The following is a 9,951-nucleotide window of genomic DNA, read 5'->3' as shown; positions in this document are numbered from 1 at the left end:
GGAGAGGAGGCTTGAGTGCTGATAATATGTATATATGGTCAGATTCTAGGGCATTGTCCTACTCGATAGGGCAATGTCACTGTCCCTTGCCCTTGCCATTCATGAGCGGCCTTTAAACCTTTAATGGTTTTATGAGAATAGTTGGCAGTGTCTGATAGAAGAGTCAAAGCATACCTTTTGTAGAACGAAGGGCCTTGAAATAAATCTAAAGCACCTAGATTAATCACTTATTTGTACCCACATTACGTCAAACGGTTCTGTAGCCGAAGTATTAAGAGTATGAGAAACCTTTTAATGAATGCTTTAGGATTCTTATATTACGACAAATCTTGGTATTTCATTAAAGTTGATAATGTTAATGTCTTATTTGCAGTCAATCATTTTAAAAGACAAAATTACATGATAATATTTCATTAACTTGGAGGTATTTATACTATTGTTTTGATTCGATTCTTCATTTAATATAGGAAGGACATTAAGGTGACCAATCAAATGAAAATAAACCATAAAAGGAGTTGGTCTTGCCACAAAGTAATTGGTAACCATCCACTTTAAAGGATTGTGGAACTCAAAGAAAGTAAAACCGGGGGCACAATAGGGTGACCTAGAGGTGGAGTGGGGGGAGGGGGAGACCCAAAGAGCCATCAAAGAGACCAATATAAGAGTTGACGTCACCAACAATAACGTTCAAATCGTTGACTGGCAAGTGTTTCTTTACTGCCTAGCTGACAAAGGGCTGAATGTATTTGCAAAACTTTTACGTGTTTGTATTTTTATTTTCTGTATTTTTGTTTATAAAACATACACTAAGGGAAACGATATGAACTGCACACACAAATATTGATCATGCATGTTTCTTTTCCTCACGTTCCTTAATCCTATTTATAGGGATTTGTATCAGGAATGTAATTCCTTGAATTTTCTGAATAACTCTATAAGGGTGAGGTTGTTAGCCTCAAATGATGCTGGTACACATTAACAGCTGAATGGACTGGTGAGCAGTAGACAGGAAGCGCTTCAGAACCTTACAGTCGTGAGCCAAGTGCTTTATCATTGAGTCATGTGGCCACATTAGTAATAGTGGCTTAAAAAATTGGGTTGTTGGGTTGCTGCATTCTCTTTATATATATATATATATATATATATATATATATATATATATATGTGTGTGTATATATATACTGTATATATATACACATGCGTGTGTGTAGGTGTGGAGATGTATGTAATACGAAAATATATTAATTCATATTTTTATCATATCCAATGATAATTCAGGGTTAGTTTTTCATTATCTGTATGACGTAGTATGGCCATTCAATTGGCTTATGCTCTTTTTTTTCAAAAGTATTTATTTAGTTTCGAGGGTTTAATTAACCATTGAAAATAATGCAAGGGAGTATAGAGATAAAAGTAATAATGATAAAGCAAGAGAGTATTTACTGTTTCATTCCCTTTTTAAATAGAATTAGTTTTTGTTTATCAATAGATTCTGTTTAAGCAGTGAAATGCTTTGTATATAATAAACCTTTACCAATTCCAGCGTTCTAAAATCGCTCCATCTCACTTTAAGGTGGAAGTTCTAAGTACAGTATTGTTAATATGACAGTCAAGTTCAACAATATTTACCATTATATGAACCTTATGTAAGTGCACTTGTACAAAAAAAAAATTATGTACTTTATAGTAACAAATGCTTTACGATGTAATTGCACAGTATATGGAAACAATCACTTGTTTCAACAGTGAACTCAACGTTCTCTGGAGTCAATGGACCCTGACACGCTCTCTCTCTCTCGCGCACGCGCACTCTTTCACACACATATGCATGCATCACACACTGACGTACCCATACACAAACAGATATATATATATATATTATATATATATTATATATATATATATATATATATATATATATATATATATATATATATCAACAACAACAAATGCAGCCGTTTCCATTACAGTGCTGGAGAAAGCCCTCAAACTTGTAAATTCATGAATAGGGTTTGGCCATTTTCATCACCAAGCTGGCCACTACAGATTGGTGATGGTGAAAGACTTTAATCTAATCGCTCACTGCAAACCAACCTAATATGGATGGTGCTAATTAGTACAGCTTTGCCGATCGTGGCGATACACAAACCCTTCCACCATGTTAAGCATGTTAAGGTATCCCCACTAATATATATTCTATTTTGATTGTACATTACTCTGTATTACTCTATTTCCTTGTTTCATTTCTTCTTTGGGCTGTTCTTCCCTGTTGGAGCCCTTGGGCTTATAGCGTCCTGCTTTTCCAACTAGGATTGTAACTTAGCTTGTAAAGATATATATATATATATATATATATATATATATATATATATATATATATATATATATATATATATATATATATTTAAATAAGCCATATATTTTTGATACATTAATGTCTGGATTTTCTTAACGACCTCGGTATCAGAGCCCCAGGCGAAACCACACAAAGACAAGAGCTTGTGACCGGCTTGGAGTCGAACCCTGGTCCGGCAAACTTGTATAGACAGTGACTTAATCACTTGGCCAAATGGTTAAGTCATTGTCTATACAACTTTGCCCGACCAGGGTTCGACTCCCGGCCGGTCACAAGCTCTTGTCTTTGTGTGGTTTCGCCTGGGGCTCTGATCCGAAGGTCTTTAAGAGAATCCAGACATTAATGTATCAAAAATATATGGCTTATTTATGTACATATATATATATATATATATATATATATATATATATATATATATATATATGTATGTATGTGTGTGTGTGTGATTTTGTGATCGTGCGTTTCCTGCAAAGATTTAGTGTTATTACTTATACCATCATTAATATTTGTCCACTATCTATAACTCTTCCGTTTTTCTAAGCCCTAAATCTCAAACCCGGCAATAGATGCTTTCTTGAAATCTCATAAAACGATAGTTTCTTCAAGCTGATATTCTCATAAAATCCAAAGCCCCCCGACTGTCAAAAGGGCCCGAGGCATTTATATTCAAGGAACTCTCGCTCAAATAAAGGCACATCCACCTACTACCGTTTTAACGAAGATTTTTGCTCTCCCTTCTCCCTTCATATGCATCACTTTAGAAAAATCCTTGTATGTAATAGTGCCTACCATTGTTCAAGAGGGATAAAATGTGTAAAGTTCCCGGGAAGTTAGAATGAGAAGGATTGCATTTCACTTCTCAATCCATAAAGGCCACACTTTTTTTTTTCTGGAAGTAAACCAGAGTGCCGATGGATTCCAGGAAAGGAGTCGAGACCCTCACCTTCGAGAGAAAAGGCTTTGGTAAACTCAGCAGGTCGAGCATTGAATTCTGCGTTCTGTAATTTACTGACATTTTTAGAAAGGGGAAGACATATGTGCTCACTTTCTTTGTGGTCTTGTCTTCATTTTGAGTTGTCATACTGTTGTGGTTGTGGGAACGATGATGATGATGATTATGAAAAGATGATCTGTACTCGTTAAAGTGAATGTGGTTTACATCATTCATAGTATCAGGAATTGTTTTTTATATAACAGAAGTAAGACTGAAATACATCTTTATTGTCTGGTTGATTAAGACCGGTCAGAAATTGTAACTGTTCTCAAAGGTACTACCCCCTTTGTCGTTTCTTTCTCTTCAATATTATGGTCTCCATACAAATGGAATAAGAGTAGGTTATCGTAGTTCCTTCATCCTCTGTTTTTTTTTTTTTTTTTTTTTTATAGAACCTCGTTTGGAATTTCTCTGTATTCCCCTTCTAGTCTATGACCCTCGGTCATCTTCCAATTATCTCAAGTACTGGTGATTGATGCCACGTAGAAGTACCAAAGGAGATTTGGTATTCTCATGGAAATTGGTTTCTCTACACAAAGTACTTTTGCATGCAGTTAATTGGCTGTTCGTCTGAAATATTTCCCAAAGGAGTGCTATCTCTCTTGAGGAAATGTTCTTCATCCGATTTAAATGTCTAATATATGCCTCCTCACAAGTTTTAAATATCAGGAATCTTGTTAGAAGTATCATTACTATTCGATTATTATTATTATTATTATTATTACTTGCAAAGCTACAACCCTAGTTGTAAAAGCAGCATGCTATAAGCCCAGAGGCTCCAACAGGAAAAAATAGCCCTGTGAGGAAAGGAAACAAGGAAAAATAAAATATTTCAAGAACAGTAACAACATTAAACCTATATAAACCATAAAGACTTTAACAAAACAAAAGGAAGAGAAATAAGATAGAATAGCATGTCCGAGTTTACCCTTAAGCAAGAAACTCTCTCCTCATAACATTTAACCCTTATTTTATTCTTTAGTCACAGTATATGAAAACTATATTTTAGTTATTCTCCTGCAAAATTGTAACTCCTATGTTGTCCTTTCCCCATAAAAACATTTGTAACCCTTATTGTTTTCTGACAAACACTATACTCCACTCTTTCTTCACATCTATAGTTGTAACCCCTATTTGCTTTTTTCTCAACATCTGAACTCTTAATTTGTTACTTAAGGCATTTTAACCTCCTTTTTTATTATGTCCTTCAAACTACAAGTACCCACACAATATCATTTATTACGAATTTTATGAGGAAATAGTAAATAAGGACTACAAATGTTAACGTGACCAAATTTTGAAATAAGAGTTATAATTGTTATGAGGAAAAATGAAATTACATTTGCAATGTTCATTTTATAATTTTGTGACAAAAATTTTAAGTATTTTTGATCTTTCCACACAACTACATTTGTATCATTAATTGTATTGTCTCCTTTCAACTGCATTTGTAACCCTTCTTGAACAGCATTTGTAACCCTGGTTTTCGCATTTCCTCAATATTTGCAACCCTGTTTTTACCATTTCCCCAACATTTGTAACCCTGTTTTTACTATTTCTTCACAACATTTGTAACCCTCTTTTTAGCATTTCCTCAACATTTGCAACCCTGTTTTTACCATTTCCCCAACATTTGTGACCCTGTTTTTACGATATCCTCACAATATTTGTAACCCTGTTTTTACTATTTCTTCACAACATTTGTAACCCTGTGTTTACCATTTCCTCACAACATTTATAACCCTTTTTTTTACCATTTCCTCATAAGATTTGTAACCCTTTTTTATTATTTTCTCATAATATTTGTAACTGTTAATTTATTATTTCTCTCTACAACATCTGTAGACCTTATTTTATTACATATAATTTTTATAATTCTTATTTGATTCATTACTCACAAAAAATATATAACCCATAATTTATTCTATCTTCCTAACAAAATTACTTACCCGTGTTTTATTATTCGCTCCCACTTACATTTTAACCCTTATATATTATTTCCTCAAAACAGCATTTGTAATTTTTTCCACTCAATATATACCTCTTATTTTATTTTGATTTATTTATTTTCTCTCAACAGTATTTGGAAACCTTATTTTATTCTCTCATTACAACTATTTCATTCTCTTCAAAACAATATTTGTAATTTTATCTGAAATTCATTCATCTCAACTGTATATATATATATATATATATATATATATATATATATATATATATATATATATATGAATTACAAAAGCATTTATAATTCTATTTTTATTCATTTTTAAATAATTTTTATTTTTTTCTCACAACCCTTGTAACCTTTATCTTATTTTATCATCACATCAGCACTTGTATTTTTTTAAATCTTCTCCTTTATCTCTTTTTACCTTTATTTTGTACTTTCCTCACAACAGCATTTGCATCTTCTATTTTATTTTTCTTCACAAATACATTTGTTACCCTTATTAAAGTCTTTCCCCACGATATGATTTGTAATCGTAATTTAGATCTTTCTTCAAAACATTTAGATTGCTTATCTTATATTGCGAACACAACATTTGAAACCCTTATAGTATTCTTTCTCTGAAACCAGATATATTTCCCTCTTTCCTCACTTCAATATTCGTAACCCTGTTTTTTCTTTCTTCATATTCACATTTGTAACCCTGTTTTTTTCTATCCTCACATTCTCATTTGTAACCCTGTGTTTTCTATCCTCACATTCACATTTGTAACCCTTTTTTCTATCACATTCTTATTTGTAACCCTGTTTTTTCTATCCTCACATTCACATTTGTAACCCTTTTTTTCTATCCTCACATTCATATTTATATCCCTTTTTTTTAATCCTCACATTCACATTTGCAACCCTGTCTTTTTCTATAACCTTAAAATTTGTAACCCTGAATTTTCTGTCCTCACATTCACGTTTGTAACCCTGTTTTTTTTTTTCTATCCTCACATCAAAATTTGTAACCCTGCTTTTTCTATCCTCGCATTCATATATGTAACCCTGTATTTTCTATCCTCACACTAAAATTTGTAACCCTGCTTTTTCTATCCTCACATTCATATATGTAACCCTGTATTTTCTATCCTCATATTTACATTTGTAACCCTGTTTTTTCTATCCTCACATTCGCATTTGTAACCCTGTTTTTTTTATCTTCACATTCACATTTGTAACCCTGTTTTTTGTTATCCTCACATTAAAATTTGTAACCCTGTATTTTCTATCCTCACATTCACGTTTGTAACCCTGTTTTTTCTATCCTCACATCCATATTTGTAACCCTTTTTTCTATCCTCGCATTCTCATTTGTAACCCTGTTTTTTTCTATACTCGCATAAAAATTTGTAACCCTATATTTTCTATCCTCACATTCATGTTTGTAACGCTGTTTTTCAATCCTCACATTCAAATTTGTAACCCTACCTTTTCTATCCTCACATTCATATTCGTAACCCTGTTTTTCTATCCTCACATTCACATTTGTAACCCTGTTTTTTATATCCTCACATTAAAATATGTAACCCTGTATTTTCTATCCTTACATTCACGTTTGTAACCCTGTTTTTTCTATCCTCACATTCAAATTTGTAACCCTGCTTTTTTTATCCTCACATTCATATTTGTATCCCTGTTTTGTTCTATCCTCACAATCACATTTGTAACCCTGTTTTTTCTATCCTCTCATTTGTAACCCTGTTACTTTCTATCATCACATTCACATTTGTTACCCTGTTTTCCTATCCTCACATTCTTATTTGTAACCCTTTTTTCTATCCTCACATTCACAAATGTAACCCTGTTTTTTTATCCTCACATTCACATTTGCAACCCTTTTCTTCTATCCTCACATTCATATTTGTAACCGCTTTTTTCTTTTCTCCCATTCACATTTGTAACCCTATTTTTATGCTACCACATTCACATATGTAACCATTATTTTATTCTTCCTTCACATCTACATTTATAACCTTTGTTTTATTCTTTCGTTAAAATAAAATTTGCAAACTTTACTTTATTCTTTCTTCAGAACAACATAGTAACCCTTATTTTATTCTTCAAAACAAAATATGTAACCGTTATTTTTTTCTTTACTCGAATCAACATTTGTAACCCTTATTTTTTTCTTTACTCGAATCAACATTTGTAACCTTTTTGGTGTATTCTTTCCTTACAGTAACATTTTTAACCGTCATTTTATCCATTTCTCATTTCAAAATATGTAACCTTAATTTTATCTTATTCTTTTCTCACAGCAGCATTTTTAACCCTTAATTTATTTCCTCACTACTTACACAATAACATTTGTAACACGTATATCATTCTTTCCTCACATCAATGTTTGTAACCCTTCTTTTATTTCCTCACTACTTACACAAAAACATTTGTAACTCGTTTATCATTCCTTCCTCCCATCAATGTTTGTAACCCTTATTTTATTTCCTCACTACTTACACAACAACATTTGTTACTCTTATATCATTCTTCCCTCACATCAATGTTTGTAACCCTTCATTTATTCATAGCTCTCAACATTAATACCACTCGTTTTATTCTTTCCTCACAACAATCTTGTAGGAAATGTTTTAAACTAAATTATATGGAGAAGATAATAGCCACGATACACTATTATGTCCTAAATGCTTTAGTGTTTTTCCATAACTATCTTGCCATATGCCCTGCAATTGAATTCATAAATTAGCCAAAGATCATTTCACTTACCGTTTAAAACCTGTATCACTTTATAAAGGAAACACAATACATTTTGATTACAGATGAAAACACATCTTATCCAGTACATAATATTAAACACAACACAAACAAACCGAATGTAAACAAACAAACAAACAAACAACAACAAGGGAATGGTGGCTGGACTGTACATACTATTGATTTTTGACGGATTTTCACTAACGTGATTTTCTTAAAGGGATTTTTTTGTTTTCTTTATTTCTTTGCAAATATTTCTTCCTCCATATCCCATGTTTGCCTCTATTCTCATCTAATATTCACAAAAAAAAAGAGTGGAATTTTCCTTCAACCCAGATGATCTTTCATAGTTCATTCATATCATCTATTTTCGGCTTGTTCTAAAAATAGCCTCCTATTATGAATTCCATACCCTTAGATCTCTGACCCATATATGAATGAATGTATTATTTAATCAGGATACGGAATAGAATGTTATTTAAATTCATCGAGTTTATATATATATATATATATATATATATATATATATATATATATATATATATATATATATATATATATATATATATATCATGGTTTGTGTATGTGTTTATATGTATTTTTTTAAATAGATAAGGTCAAAGGGCAATTTTTATATTCCTATTCTTCGTTTCTTCGTCACTGATATATAAATTATTCTTAAGGCAAACAGGAATCTTTTACTTTTTCATATTTTGGTTTCGATTTCAGTTTCTACTTTTAGCAACAACGAAGAAAACTTGAGTTCTTAAGTTTTGGGTCTCCCAGAAGATTGCTTCAACATTAAAAAAAAGAAAAAAAAAACTCTGCTAAAGCATTTTGATATGATTATTTGATTGTTAGAAGTAATACTGTCAAATAATTAATAAACTCGAAATGTAATACGTGCATAAAATAGAGGCAAAATACTGTATACTTACAGTATGTTGGGGGATGCAATCATTTCCATTATGTGCTTGTAATACAGAAATATGTTATCTTTTTTTTTTTATTCTATGACACTTACCACATCAATAAGTTGTGAGAGCTTGAGACCTAACTTGACCGTAAGTCTGTCGGAGTTATTACCGACGGGTCTAATAAGACGGTTGTACGAGCTGAGTAGGTCTTCATAAAGTCTTTTGGCGTCGGCATTTGCTTGGCAAGTAGGTGCTAATAGGCCTACGATGAGCCACACCATCAACAACACTACCCATCCCCAAGCCCATACACAACCACTGCATCCAATTCCACTATTAATAACACCAATACCCCCACGGGTTCTACACACTCCTCTGGAAATTGGGGTATCGTCAGTTCCACTCCCTCTGGGCACTCGTAAAGATACCCCCTGCGGTGGCGTAGCCGAAGTAACCCCCCAGATGGGCCCCCCATTTGAGGTCGGCTGAGCCCCCATGATGTGTCGGGGCAGCCAGAACTCGGCCCGGTGGGAAGCAGTCCGCCGGGTTCACTACCACACGCCACACTGACGAGGCAAGTCATCCGGCCTCCTTCCTTTCTGAACCAACACCACACACGCGCGCCACCACCACCACATACCCCCCCCCCTCTCCACCACCACCACCACATACCCCCTCCCCTTCTCCACCACCGTTACCATTACTATCATCATTACCCCCATCATCGTGTATTTCCTCAACATTGCTAACTTTCATTCAACTTTTCGAAGTGGCCCATGTTTTTGTTCTTATGTTCCTTCCTTCCTCAAGCTCAGCCCAAGTTTAAATCTACATACGTCATTGGTACTTTTATCCCATTAATTATGTTTATGTCCACAATTTGTGTTTTTTTTTCACAATTGCTGTTTTTTCACTTTGTGTTTTTTCACAATTTGTGTTTTTTTCCTTGTTTTATTTCTATGTTCCTTCCTTCCTC

At 33.2% G+C, this 9,951-nt stretch overlaps 1 protein-coding gene across 1 annotated transcript in view; it reads right to left on the bottom strand.

Annotated features, from left to right (window-relative positions):
• Window positions 1-9,527, bottom strand: part of LOC137653359 (acetylcholine receptor subunit alpha-like 1) — a 453,158-nt gene extending 443,631 nt beyond the window's left edge. Inside the window, exon 1 of the mRNA XM_068386723.1 lies at window positions 9,083-9,527. Coding sequence (XP_068242824.1) covers window positions 9,083-9,472 — 390 coding nt within the window. The 5' untranslated portion in view covers window positions 9,473-9,527. The remainder of the gene's footprint in view (window positions 1-9,082) is intronic.
• Window positions 9,528-9,951: the final 424 nt, after the last annotated feature.

The sequence above is a fragment of the Palaemon carinicauda genome, chromosome 14, assembly GCF_036898095.1.
Source record: "Palaemon carinicauda isolate YSFRI2023 chromosome 14, ASM3689809v2, whole genome shotgun sequence".
Classification (NCBI taxonomy): domain Eukaryota; kingdom Metazoa; phylum Arthropoda; class Malacostraca; order Decapoda; family Palaemonidae; genus Palaemon; species Palaemon carinicauda.
The sequence above is the reverse complement of the archived record's forward strand: the minus strand, read 5'-3'. Positions and strand labels throughout refer to the sequence as shown.